This window comes from Mastacembelus armatus, chromosome 7, assembly GCF_900324485.2.
Source record: "Mastacembelus armatus chromosome 7, fMasArm1.2, whole genome shotgun sequence".
NCBI lineage: Eukaryota > Metazoa > Chordata > Actinopteri > Synbranchiformes > Mastacembelidae > Mastacembelus > Mastacembelus armatus.
Window position 1 is genome coordinate 5,733,355 of NC_046639.1, and position 13,973 is coordinate 5,747,327.

A 13,973-nucleotide genomic window follows, 5' to 3' on the forward strand; every position below is an offset into this window, starting at 1 on the left:
AGAGTCCACTGAGGATCATTTATATACTGTACCTTGTACCTAGTTATGCACTCATTAATAAGCACTATATAAAAAAACTCTAGACTAAAAGCCCCACTTTTTCAATCTTTACATAGCACTCGTGCATTCACATTGTGTCCTGTACATTCTGTTAGCATGCACTTTGGCTTACATGCAAGGAAAACGGCAGTCACTAACATAAATAATGTCAATAATGCATAAAGAGGAGAAATGTTATCCTTGCCTCACAAAAGAAAATATTATAAATAGTTGCAACTGCCGAACTATTCAGTTAACAGAATCATTGTCTTCTGACATGCACAAAAAGTGGTGTACCATAAAATTCAGTTTACAGTCAGTGTAAACACTTGCCTTCACTGGAGTGCTCTTTACACTGACTTTCTCCTTGAACGAGGGAACTCCCGGAAGCTATGGCCAGGTGAGAGTGTGCTTCCTGGGGAAGAGAGTCCAGTGTTGTCCCTGGACCCTGGTGAGCAGCCCTGGATCCTATAGGAGACAGAGTTGTAATAGACAGAATGGATATGGCAGCCATGGTGTTCACTGTTGGACATTAGAGGACTGTCACAAATCCCCAAACGGTAGCACACACAGGAGCAGAGGGAGCTGAGGCTTGACTCCGGTCTCCGTTTGCCTGCCTTGATCTGAAACTCCAGCCTTTCTCTGCAGATGCTTCTTCGCCTTTGTTGGTCATCTGCCGGGGAAGCAATGAGGTTGGTCCGGCTGGTTCCTTCCTCCATTGGGAGGAACAGTGTACTGTGGCTGAGGCTGTGTACTACGTTGCTTCTGGTCCTCTCCCTAAGGCTGTCTCTACTCTGCTCACCTACAGCACGGAGGCCCAGAGACCCATCCAAAAGGCCTCTATCCCTTTTCAGTGATGCCCTCTCTTGAGCATCTCTCCTCTCATCTTCAGTGTTCATAGTGAGGAAACGAAGCACCACCAAATTGAGGAAGGCCCCGATAACAGTTAGCCCCACCAGGATGTACATGAAGCTAAATGCCACATAAGGTGTTTTCTCCTGGAGATCCTCCTTTTTCTGCAGGGCCACAAAGTCCCCAAAGCCAATAGTGGTAAGGGTGATAAAGCAGTAGTAGTAAGCATGAAAAAAGCTCCATCCCTCAAAGTGGGAGAAGGCTGCAGCCCCTACGCACAGTGTCCCAATGCAGGACAGGAAGCCCACCAGAACCATGTTCTCCATGGACACCTCAGTGTGTTGAAAGCCCAGGCACTGCTTCACCTTATGAAGGAGGTAGCGGACAAATGTGTTCATCCTTTCTCCGAGGCTCTGGAACATGACCAAAGTGAGAGGAATGCCCAGCACGGCATAGAACATGCAGAAGACCTTTCCTGCGTCTGTGCCTGGTGCTGCATGTCCATAACCTTAATGCAGAAAGAAAGAAATGAGAGACACTCTGACGCATACTGTGGAAACGCTTGAACGATAAAACAAGGACTATCAAATGTTTACTAGTCTGTAAGTTAAAGAAGCCTTAAATGTTGTGTTCATTTATAAATACGCCACTGTGAATGCTATAGCAACTGGGTGAAGAATTAGAAAAGACTGGATGGGATTGGATTGGCTGCGTTGCATTAGCCTACCGATGGTGGTGATGACTGTTATGGCAAAGTAAAAAGAGCCAGCAAATTTCCACTGTCTCCCGGCGCGATGAGGTTCGCCTTGCAGCACCACTCGCTCGATTTCGCGGTAGTCGTCTTCAGAGAAACGATACTTCTTCTTCATCTCGTTGCGCTTCTGCTCCAAGATGCGTCTGCGGGAGTTCTCCGACTCGGACTCCAGCGCGTCAAACACCGCGGCGCCGACCAGCAAGTAGGAGAACATGCAGAGGATGAGCGACAGGGTCCGGACGTTTTGTTTCTTCATCCTCGGTGTCGGCATGAAAGTCGGGAGCAGATATGCAGAGTTACAGGTGGTAGCCTACTGTTCTTCAGCATAGACTCCACATTGGTGTTGCAGCCTGTTGCGTGAGAGGCGTGAAGGAAAATTAACATGGAAATCTATGACACCGGGTTTAAATGTCTTGTTAATGTAAAAAAAAAAAACGCGCATATCCTGCTTTTCCCATTGAGAGCGATGGATGCTCTCGACACGGTCAGCTGTTTAATCAAGTCGCCTCTGTATGCCTCTTCGCATGCGCAAACCAGTCACCAATAACAGGCTGTGTGTAGCAGAATATGGCACATAGTATGCTTTGGAATCAATGTTCAGTCTTATCGTACCTGTGCGCAACAAGTGAAGTCCAGTCTGGACTCGACAAATCTAAGAGGAGGAGGGTTCAGAACCATGGACAGTTCACATTTGAACTAGAGACATCCACAGACTGAGGAGCCTGGTGAACCCAGTCTGGGCACTACATGCATCTGCAGCTCCCATACAGTTAAAAGTGCTCTATAGATGAAGTTTTGCTCCCATCGATCACCATCACAAATACTTTCCCACAATGTGTAAGTTCTAATGACAAGGCAGCATGTGGAAAGCTCACGAAAATGTCTTTGATAGCTCATTAGGTTTATTTATACAAGGTTATCTAAGGAGTACAGCTTCATCCACAGAATAAATGAAAAACTGAATATGTGTAAAAATGGGTGATGATGGGTAAAAATAATTTCAGTTGAGAAATTAACTTTTTGAGAATGTGTGTTATACAATGCAGTGTTAACTAAAAACCCTTTACAGCTTATTATTTATAATAATATTAACAAGATGTGCTGCATTAGCACATTAGCACAATTATATGTGCTTGAAACATGAATAAACATAAAACAAGAAAAAAGTCAAATCAAGTATCATGAGCAAAATGAGGAAAAAGGACTAAAATGGGTTTACCTATGTAAACAGTGCATAAATACAAATGTACATATAGATACATACAGGGATACATACATATGCACATGTAAGTGAGTGGGGTTTAAATTACTAACATTAGATCTGACAGAAAGTGATTTGTTAGCGTAGGATTCCTTCATGAATCCCTGAGTGTGTCTCTGCATATTAGAGAGCTGATGCACGTACAGTGGCTAAATAAACGCCACTGCTACACTAGATGCTTCTGGAAACCTACTGTAGGTGATGCTGGTTGCCATGGTTACTTACACCAGAAAGCACGGACTTGGACTGTCAGTGTGGTTGAAGCTGATAAGTATAATAATGCAGACCCTATTATGTTGTCAATGTATCACAACAGCAAGTACTGCTTTTATTGTTAAATATTAAAAAAAGGAAAGGAAATATCACACTGTTGTATCAAATAATAACCAAATTATCCTCCTCATGACACAGTAGGTATTAGTGGCACCACCAGAGTATTGCAGGTGTATTATCGTGTGGTCTTTTGTTCATCTTAAATAGAGCAACGTGCTCTTCTTGGCCCTGGTTTTGTGTTAAGTGACTAAATCAGCACACTTACATCCCTGTTGTGATTCAAACCAGCTCTCTATAAATCAATTACATCTCAGCTGATAAGGGAGGAACCTGACGCCCTAACAGCCATCCATCAATCCACACAGCTTGTATTCACATCCTTTTTAAAGCCCAAGGACATGGAACAGAGAGAAGAGGCCCATCAATCCCCATCGAGCCTGGGTTTAAGGATTAGTGTTTAGATTTAAAGAGATGCTTCATTGATTTAGTTTTTGCTCTCATTGTTCTGTGCTCTCTCAGGGACATTTCATTATCACACGCATATTATCATGCGATTTACAAGAAACAATGAGAACAAATTAAGTGAAATTACGGAAATGCCAACCTTTGTCCATGCTTTAGCTCATAATGGCTCTTGCTTTTTTAATTTAATTTTTATTCTATAAAATTCTGGCACATGAAGAGCCAATAGATACTTAAAGTCATATTGTACACATTAACAGGCCTGCTTCTATTGCTTCTGTTGTTTTTACCATAGTATGTTATGTTCTTATTATCTTTGTGTGGGTTACAGAAAGACAGCTGAAAGATTAGTCAAAGCATTCCTTTGGGATATATTTGTGAAAACACAGTAGTATAAAAAGATGCTCTTTTGGCACTTATTAAAAACTACATTATTATTATTATTGTTATTACCGTTCATTGTGCCATATTTGGAACATAAAATCCTGTCATTTTTTATATTAGCATTTGTCCTTTTGTGTCTCCTAAAAACATCCTCATCCTAAGTGTGTTGTAATTGCAAGAAAAGCTATTTAAAGCTGAACATGACATCATGCAGAGAAAAGAGGACCTCATGCTTGGAAGTGCATTTTTTTATTAAATAAAATCCATCTGCCAATTCTGCACAACAAAAATACAAATTTGGCAAATCCAGGAGAAAGGCTGATAAATATTAAGCTTCTCTGTAAAAAGTAAACTTTTGGACTAGAAAGGGGGGTCTGTAGCAATGAATAATAGCTGTGTTTTTACAAGGATGGGAGGAAATTATAGACAGGGACAATGAAGAAGTCAAGAGAGATGAGAAAGCAGCTTTATACAGGAAGAAGATTTTTGAGTAGACACACCTGTTTTCAGTCTGTTGCAGTTTGTGAAAAGGGGATAAGGCCCTGAAGACACAAAGATGTGGGCAGTTGCTAATTTTACTGCAATGGCTTTAATTGAGATAATAATATGCTGGCTTCCTCTAAAAAGAACATTTTTTTTCTGTTTATGACTCCATTTGGCCAAGAACATGCTCAACCACTGTGAGACTTTCTAATCATTATCACATTTTTTATGTGTGCCATTAAATATATACGAGCCAGCACACAACCATAATAATCTATAAAATGTAAATACAAATGTAGACTCAACACAACCACAGTTACCACCACAACTGGATTGAGCACATCAAGTCATAAAGGAGTCGAGGCAGATGGCCGCCCAAACTGAGCCCGGTTCTGCTGGAGGTTTTTTCTTCCGTTAAAGGGAGTTTTTCCTCTCCACTGTCGCCAAGTGCTTGCTCATAAGGGATCTGTTGGGTTTTTAGTTTTTGTAAAGTGCCTTGAGATGATTTGTATTGTGATTTGGCGCCATACAAATAAAATGAATTGAACTGATTTGAATTGAAAAGGACTGAAATCAGAGTGAACAGCAATACACAAAAGCAGAGCAACAAAAAGCAACAGTAAACAAAAAAAATACAACTATGGGATAAAGGAGAGGAGGAGCCAATGGTGTCATGTTAAAGAACATGCCATGTGTGCCATGTGTTTACTGAATGAGTACCTCTAAGGTGTCAGGACATAAACCACAGATAAATAATCCTATATGATAATCCTTTAATGATAGGACAGCACTATAGTGAAGATTGGGTTGAGGCACAAAACAACTTGGTTAGAGTTACGGAAAGGTCGACCTTTGTCATTGTGGTTACAATAACACACACATTGCAACGTGGACTTTGTCGCTTTGTAATGTCACCTGACTTCCACCTTTGCGCCCATCATAACTGCTATGGCCACTAGAGGGTGTTGTCACTTTAACATAAAATTGCCGAGGCATTTGCTGAAAAGATTGATGGTGTCTCACAGCCACTATGCGCAGCTTAACAATAAAATTTAAAAATGGGTTGTAACAATCTGCTGGCACAAATGAACTGTGGGGTTGTTTTGTTGATGGAAGGACCATCTGTGTTGACTTCCCCACCATGCGTTTGGCACTCAGCACCAAGTCTATGTGTTCCTACTGAAAAAAAAGACATCTTTAAAAACAGGACATAATATAGATTAACACCTTTAAGCAACACCAAATGATTTCCTAAATTATCTGTGCATTCCAGTGTTTACTAAATGCCGTTAAAACAGGAGTAAAAATGGCAATGTTTTCAGTCAATTATACATATTTGGACTTTAGTGAGTATTTTCACTGGCCATACTCAATAGTAAGAAGCAAACACATCAGCGGTGCAGGAGTGTGGGATTTGCTGATGATAAGAAAAATATGTCACCAGACTTGTTCTATAGGGGAAGTTTAACACCTACAATCCCATGCAACATTTTTAACTTCACAGGTTTCAAGAGACAATCAAAGACCCAGGTCTTACTGGTGCATGGGGTAGGTTTTCTCTTAAGGTCAAAGGTCAACAATGAAATTTCAATCTCAAAATTTGTTATGATTTTTACAAGTCACAGGCAGGTAACAGAAAATCATAGACTTACAGGTATCATTAGATGTGGGTATTACAACACTCAGGCCAAAACAAGCTGAATTCAGTCACAATATATAAATAATCTGCAGAATGAAACCTCAGAGATAAAATTATGTGAATATATGTAACAGTATATGATTTTCCATTCATGCTCAAAATTTGAAAGGTACTGTAGCTTGAAAAAGCAATGGCATATCAGGTCTCTTTATACTGCAACCCTCTGGCATACAGTATGCTGTATGCTTTCTAGATATAAAATTAGTCTCTTCAGAAATAGCTACAAGACAGTAAGCACAGCGAGATACCATGACTAAAACATGTACAGAGGAGAACATAGCTGGTGAGATGGAGCAATATAGAGATGTTTTGTAACATCTATTGATTTGTATGAGTTCTTCAGCCTCTGTCATCTTCTACTATGATATTGACAAGTCAGTCAGTCTCCACATTTAGTTTTGTACAAAAACTTTAGGTGTTCCCATTTGCAGAAAATCTATTAATCTAAACTAGCTTAGAAATCTTACGTTATCTTTCCATGTATTGATCCATGTGAAAGTGCATGGACAGCTATATGATAACAAATTAACATTAAAAGATATGAAAAAACAGGAACTAGTTCAGATGCAGGCTGTGTCCTGAGTATTTTTTCAAGTTTAAAACTGAATGGCACCTTGTGTAATAAATAATATCTTTTTCACACGACTCACATATGGGACTCAGAATACACTGTTTTACTACTGCTAGCATTTAAAAGTTTGAATGCTGCTGTCAGGGTTTAGTAAATTAGTTTTAGACTAGAGGTAGTTACTAAGAATATAATAGGAAAAGACTTTAGACAACCTTAACCATGGATTTACAAATAGGTGGTTGGGGTGGTGTCTCATACAAACACAGCCATTCTGGGTTTACTTAATTATTATAATCTCTGTGCATATCAACAAATCATTCCATCTGTAGTGAGCTCAATAGGGAATCCATTTTATAAAGCAGAGGCACTAAATAGCAACAGCAAACAGTGGATGCCTGCAGAGCCCTCTGGTTTCCACAGTAACTAGACCCAAAAATAGAAACCCACACCAGCGGCCATTCAACGCTGAATCCCCCTGTGATAATACATGATTCTATTTATACTTTCTAACAGTGACATGTATCAATGCATTTGTCTAATTACTGTCAAATGAGGGACATCATGGTGCAGTTATATGTTCACACCTATACAGTAATACTGTACATATTAGACGTGTAAGATTCTTCTAATGAGTACTCAGGCTAAATCACTAAATTAGACCTTGTGTTTGTGTGGCTGGCTGGGGGATGTAAAAGAACGAGAAACTCCAAGTCAGTTTTTGTGTGAATGGCTGCAGGGCATCCAAGGGTTGGAAGATAGAAACAAAGGCTCTTGTGTTAAGAACATTGGGTTAGAGGTTCCACCTGCCATAAAAATATATACAAACAGAATTCAGCATGTTACTGTGTTTAAACTGTACAATATTGCATATGATCTGCTTTGAAATGTGGTTCATTGTTGTACATGTGGTTTTCAAAACCTCTGAGGGCACAGTTGAGTAATTAAATGGAATTTTCCAAACAATTTCTCACACCGGCGTGACTGGTTATTGGTGAGAGTAGTGGAACCAGTTATACAATGATAACATTCAAATGGCTTTTCTGATATAACAGAATTACTTGTGTCTCTTTCAGTCTATGGGTGTTGTTCATATTAGGAGAGTCTGCCTTTTACACATCTGTGCCCAGGGGTCCATAATCCACGCTCATAATCTCCCCATCTATTAGTACAGCCAGATAAGCAGGGTTGCAGGCTGGACACAGAGAAGGCTATCACATTATAATGATACTACTCGGCCTGTGGAGCCGATGGGGCCAGCCACAGCTGTTTAGCCTAAGCAGATGCAATGTACATATAGAGCCAGGTCACACTGCTCTTTGCCTGGGTGAAAGTTAAAGGCAACATAAATCTATAGGGCTGGAGTGTCTGTCATGGAAGCCAGTAGTATGACAGCACTCCCTGAGACATTTAACATGAATATTAGGCTAACAAGCAATGCTTATCCAACCTTTGGTATGTTTATCTGTGTATGATAACTCACAGTGCAGTTTGTCCATTGGATGGATTTGTTGATTTACTTTGTCTTATGTGATAGTAAAGTCATCACATTGAACATATGATGGTCACTATCATATGTCATTTCACTGATTAACATGAAAAACAATGGTTACTGAGTCAATAATAGAAATAACTGTGGAGTTACAATGATCCCCATATGTTTTAAAATTTTAATCACTTTTCTGTATCTCGGGAAACTGTCTTTTCAATCTCTTTAAACCCCACTTTGAAAATTATTTTTTATGTGATTATTTTAATATCTAATTATTCTATGTTTTGTTGTTATTCAAAATAGATAAACGAAATCAAATAACTTTAGGTGCTTATTTTCTCCGCAATGGTAAATAGTTTTTGTAGTTTGTGTAACAACACTTGCATCTCATTATCTCTTGTGGCCATGTAAAAAAAAAAAAAAAAAAGTAAAAGGCCGTAAAATAAAATTATTTTATAAAGGCAATACAACATTTTAAAATGGCTCCGTTCTTACTTAATATTGTGTTGTTAAGGTTAACATTTGTTATTATTATTATGTTAAAGAAATGCTGCCTGACTCATACCAGCTGGTGTGCGGTCACCACCGCAGCAAGAGCGTTGCCTTCTTAGTCTGTCGGGAAAATTGATAATCTAGGTCTCGGGAAAATCGAAATATTATCAACAACATAATTTAATGATAGATAACACCGCATGTTATGTCATTTATCTGACAACAGTTGCGAGGACAGGGCGCACAGACAAAAGAAGTACAATCCTGAGACCAGATGGTGATTAACTCTTTTAACAATATTCGCGTGTACCTTCCATCAACGTAATGTCCTGCTGTATGGTACTCAACCATCCAAAATAAATAGATATAAAACCTATGTTTTTTTCAAGTACAAATTTCTTTTCCAAAAAAAAAAAAATACAAATGTGTGTTCATTTGCGCGACGTGATTGGATTGCTACTTTGAGGGTGTCCTTGAAAGCAGCATCAGCACTGCAGCCGCCGGCGATGCTGCCGTCTGACGATGGTAGACTGGCCAGAGTCGTCCCTGTCTAACCTGAACATGCGAGTGTAACTTCATTCATGTCCGTTTACAGTGCACAGCCAGGTTTCACGTTTGTTTTGCCTTAGCTAGCCTGTGTTTTCAACAATGGAGGACGACTGTGTCTGTGAGTACGACTCGACCTGGGACACCGAGAGTGATGGAGACGACCCGGCCGGAGAATGCGAAATCCGTCGGTCAAGTCAAGACAAAAACAAATCTGGCTGGACTTTGGTGACTGTACGTGCTTTTCAGTGTTACTCACCGAAAATATAGCTCACCTAGATATGTTGCCTGGCAGATATGTTGACCCGTAACTCACAGCTCTCGCACCCGGCCATGCATTTGAGTGGTTGCAATGAATGGAAAGCTAACATTAGCTTCACGCTGCTGCAGACTTGCTAACTAGCTTAGCTACTCGACTCACTATGTCACACTATGTGACTTTCAATGGTTATGCGTCGCTGTCATTACTCCTAAGCATTAGTGTCGGGCTGTTCGCACCTACTCTGCAGTTTGTAAGCCTTTTTTAAAATGACACGGGTTAATGAAGCTGTAGCGCTAAAGTGAATTCACTTGGAAATATATAGCGGGTCTTATATAAACCAGCTTGTATTATGTTAAGGCTGTGCCATTTTTCTGCTGCATTAGAATCAGTGGCAGCATCAATAATGATAACACGACTCGTTATGCTTGTTTTCATTTGGGAAGCATCATGTCTGATTCATAACGTTATTTCGGCCAGTCTCACTGCTGCACAGCGCAAGGTTAATTTCACTTTAACTTGAATTTACAGTGGCATCACACGCCCAGAAACATGAGGGCAGCAAAGGACATGCAGAACTACAGAAGAGGATACCCAGTGAGTAACCCTAAATCCTGCCAGAAAAACGCATTGTCCATCACAGCTGAGAGTAATCAGAATTTTGCTGTGTTGTTTTGTTTTGTTTTTTTTGTTTTTTTAACAGAACCTTACAGATGATGAGTGCTCAGAAGACAAAATGAACAATTTGCAGTTTTATCTCAATAAATTCCCCTCTGCTCCTGATGGTAACACTTTTAGATGTTCTTGCAAGATATTTGCAGTGTCTGGGGAAAATTGTCCGTGCTTGTACCTTTACATTCTGCTTTCTTTCTTGTTCGGCACAGATGTCTACATTGACTCGTTTCTTAAGGAATGGAAAAATGACTACAAAAGACTGGAACGGGTTCACTCCTACATTCAGTGGTATGTATTTTTTAAGCCTTTGGGTGTAAGTTTTGACTGTATCCAACATCCTGATGGCCTTGCTGTGGCCTGTTACACACACTTGTAAGTAAGGAGTGTGCATACTACATCATATGGATGGATATGTTTTACAGTTGTAGGCAGAGGTTTGGGCATTTTTGGGCAAATTACATATTTGAAGTTGATTTTTGAAAAGAACTAGTACAGCAATAGACATTTAAAAAAATCAGTCTTTGTGGTAATGTGGTAATCAGTGGTAATGCACTGTTAATTTCATAAACTTAAAATTTAAGTCACCGTGGTGTGCATCCTACTTTGTTAGTTATCAGAAAATTGCCCTTGGGTAGATTTCACAGTTTGAAAATAGCGTGTAGCCAGTTAAAGGGGTGTCAGCTGTTTATTTAGGAGAATTTCACCCACTCTTCCTTGCAGTTCCCAGAATGACTGTTTAATGCTTTTTGGTTTTTAAAACTTATGAAAATACGATAATATTTGTAGAAAAGCTAAATTGTAATGTGTATTTGCTACAGGGTTTGGTTTAACTTGAGTATACTGAAAACAGTTGGTATGCATGCGAACGAATTCTTGATTTTTGAGTCTGCTTTAAGTACCGTTTTAAGTACGCTGCATGAGCTCTTTGCTCTAAATGATCAGGGTAAAAAATAAAACTATAAATCACAGGGTTTCAGAGTTTTACTGTATGTGGTATTTTTCTGGCATGAAGCACAAAGAAAATATTTTAGGATGTGTTTAGAAACAAGGACAGCTGGTATTGGCTTCATTGAATTAGAGTACAGTTTCATTAGATGTTAATTGGTTTTGTGTTGTTTCTTTCTTGAATCCTGTGCAATTGTAAGGTTATTTCCGCTGCGAGAACCGGGCGTTAATTACATGGCTTCAGAACTCACCAAGAAGGAAATTGAGGTAAGTGGGTCACAGGAAACAAGAGGACCTTAAATGGATATTCTGAATAAATGGATAACAGTTTATTGTGCAGAATGTGCCTGGCACAAAGTAAAGCAACATGATAAACGAATGTCTCAGCCAGAAAGAAATGCCATCCAGTAAGCCAAAGCATCAGTGTTATTTCTGGTGCTATTTCTGACGTGTTATGGTCAAAAGGCTCCACATGCCATGCGCAGTCAACTATAATAGCAATAATTTCAGTCAGTGCATGGGTGATAAATGCTTTGCAAAACAAACTGTGAAAGTTAAAGCATTAGCACTGTACTGGTCAAGGTGTTAATTGTTGACGCACCAGTCTGACCTACTCTTTTCTTCCAGCTTTCCCACTCATAAGACCTAGCCTTGTAAGACTCAAGTAATCAGATTAGTTACCAACTAAAACACTCAAATCATAACAGGCAGAAGTTGATCTTGGAAATAAGCGTGAATGGATAAGTGCCTCCCTCCTGCTTGTAAGAGGCTAAGAGCATCTTAAGCTGCAGGAGGAAACAGAAACTACAAGATTTAAGTTTTATTGTTCATTTTAAAATCTATATTTTTATGATTGCTAATACTCTTTGTCAAAAAAACAACTTTCACTCCATACTCTTGCCTACTAATCTCTCATTAAGAAGGTTGACATGAAAGTGCCCCCTCTCTTCATTGCTACCCTGGGAAACGTGTAGAAATATGAGACCAGGCAGTCTGTAACAAGCTGTACACATTTCTTAAAATTTTCAATCATGTTTAGAAATGTTTTTTATCTCCAATGAATATGATCCTCAGGCCTTTAAGAAGAATGAGGATGCCAAAAAGCGACTAGTCGAGTCCTATGAACTCATGTTGGGTTTCTATGGCATTCGTTTGGTCAATAAAGAGACAGGTGAAGTAAAACGTGCAGAAAATTGGAAGGAGCGCTTTGGAAACCTGGAGCGGTAAATATAAATATCTCTCATGAATGATTTCTGAATAATGTATTCACTTGTTTGAAATTTCAGCTTCAGCTGTCTCGTCTCTCACAGGAATATGCACAACAACCTGCGCATCACTCGCATCCTGAAGAGCCTTGGGGAGCTGGGATTTGAGCACTATCAGGCCCCACTTGTGCGCTTCTTTCTGGAAGAGACTCTAGTCAAGAAAACCCTTAGCAGTGTTAAACGCAGCGTACTCGACTACTTTCTGTTTGCTGTGCTGGACAAGCAGAAACGTCAGGAGCTTGTGCGCTTTGCTTACCTTCACTTTGAGCCAAAGGATAAGTTTGTGTGGTGTCCCCGAAAGATTCAGAAACAGTTTAAGAAGGCAGAGAAAAGAGCTGATGCTGTTGGGAATGGAGAAGGAAAGGATGAAGTGTATTCACAGGGTAAAGGCAGAGATGGAGAGGATGCACTGGATGTTACGAAGTCTCAGAAAGGAACAGATAAACCGGCAAGCAAAGACAAAAACAAATCATCTGAGACATCCCCTGAGCCAAAACCAGAAGTTGAGATTGTCGGAAATGGAAATGCAAAGGCTGAGTGTAATAATGAAATTCTGGGAAATGGGAATAACTCTACAGATGATGTTGATGAAATGGATCAGTCACCCACTCTTGACTTAGTGACTGCAAAACCCCAGGCCAGTGTGAATAAGGAGGACAAATTTACCAACAGCTTGCAGGATAACGTCCAGGAACCAGACAACAGTATGCTAACAGATGGGGACACAGACACTGAAAAACCACCGAAGAAGAAAAGAGAAGATAAGGTGCGGCCAAGCGATGGCCCTGCTAGGGACTTGGCTGGTGGGCAGACGGAGGATAAAGCTGCTGCTACTAAAGCCACTGGTCGAACAAGCCCTTCAGCGCAAACCCTCCTGAAGACGTCCAAACACTCACCCTCTCTTTCTTTGGGAAGGGAGGAAAAAATCCCAAGGACTGATTTTAAACAGTCAGATAAAAAGGAAGAGGAAGACACGTCGCAGGAAAATGTGTCAGCAACAAAAGGGTCATTGACGAGCACCAAGCAACACATGGATGAACAGACAAATGGAAAAGAGTCAGATGACATAGTTATGGAATCATATCCGTCAACCTCAGACCAAAATGTTGGGAATTCATGAATATGAATGGACGATTGGAGAAAACATTAATTTGAGCTCAAATGAATTGTGATATAGGGACAGAGTCTTTAGAGACCTAAAGTCTTTCTGGGCCTTATTCCTACTATATTTGATGTTTAGCTATTGATTCTTTTCACTTTGAAGGAGTATGTGAAATTCATTAATTTACCAAATGCAGGACTAGATGTTTCTACATGTTGATCAAATAATGTTTAAGGATAAAGGCTGGTGATATATATATACACACACACCAAATCCCTTAAAAACAAATGCAAGAGTACATATGTCTGTCGGTACTTCCTGATTTCAGTACATTTAGCAAATGGCCCATTGGTTCCCAGTGAAAACAAGAATTTTTTTCTGTATTTTTTTCTTTTTTTTTTTTTTTGACATTTACATTAGTC

The 13,973-nt window shown here is 39.7% G+C and overlaps 2 protein-coding genes across 3 annotated transcripts; one reads left to right on the plus strand and one right to left on the minus strand.

The window, feature by feature from the left end:
* Nucleotides 1-389: 389 nt before the first annotated feature.
* kcnk15 (potassium channel, subfamily K, member 15) lies at nucleotides 390-1,916 on the minus strand. Its single transcript, XM_026333468.1, has 2 exons — nucleotides 1,619-1,916; nucleotides 390-1,399 (listed from the first exon to the last, which is right to left on the minus strand). Exons 1-2 carry the CDS (start codon nucleotides 1,914-1,916, stop codon nucleotides 390-392), a joined length of 1,308 nt encoding a protein of 435 aa, XP_026189253.1.
* A 7,349-nt stretch (nucleotides 1,917-9,265) lies between these two features.
* On the plus strand, nucleotides 9,266-13,803 carry ogfr (opioid growth factor receptor). 2 transcript variants are annotated; one of them, XM_026333465.1, is made up of 7 exons: nucleotides 9,266-9,539; nucleotides 10,096-10,161; nucleotides 10,268-10,349; nucleotides 10,449-10,527; nucleotides 11,385-11,451; nucleotides 12,259-12,407; nucleotides 12,477-13,803. In XM_026333465.1, exons 1-7 carry the CDS (start codon nucleotides 9,408-9,410, stop codon nucleotides 13,567-13,569), a joined length of 1,668 nt encoding a protein of 555 aa, XP_026189250.1. In that variant the 5' UTR covers nucleotides 9,266-9,407; the 3' UTR covers nucleotides 13,570-13,803. The 2 variants fall into 2 exon arrangements, with proteins under 2 accessions (XP_026189250.1, XP_026189251.1); XM_026333466.1 differs by having other exon boundaries at nucleotides 12,495-13,803.
* The last annotated feature ends 170 nt before the right edge of the window (nucleotides 13,804-13,973 follow it).

Coding starts and splice junctions, on each gene's coding strand:
- kcnk15 (XM_026333468.1), bottom strand. CDS start 1,916: ATGCCGACACCGAGGATGAAGAAACAAAACGTCCGGACCCTGTCGCTC. Junction 1,400..1,618: donor AACAGTCATCACCACCATCG/GTAGGCTAATGC, acceptor TTCTGCATTAAG/GTTATGGACATGCAGCACCA.
- ogfr (XM_026333465.1), top strand. CDS start 9,408: ATGGAGGACGACTGTGTCTGTGAGTACGACTCGACCTGGGACACCGAG. Junction 10,162..10,267: donor ACTACAGAAGAGGATACCCA/GTGAGTAACCCT, acceptor TTTTTTTAACAG/AACCTTACAGATGATGAGTG. Junction 12,408..12,476: donor CGCTTTGGAAACCTGGAGCG/GTAAATATAAAT, acceptor TTTCAGCTTCAG/CTGTCTCGTCTCTCACAGGA.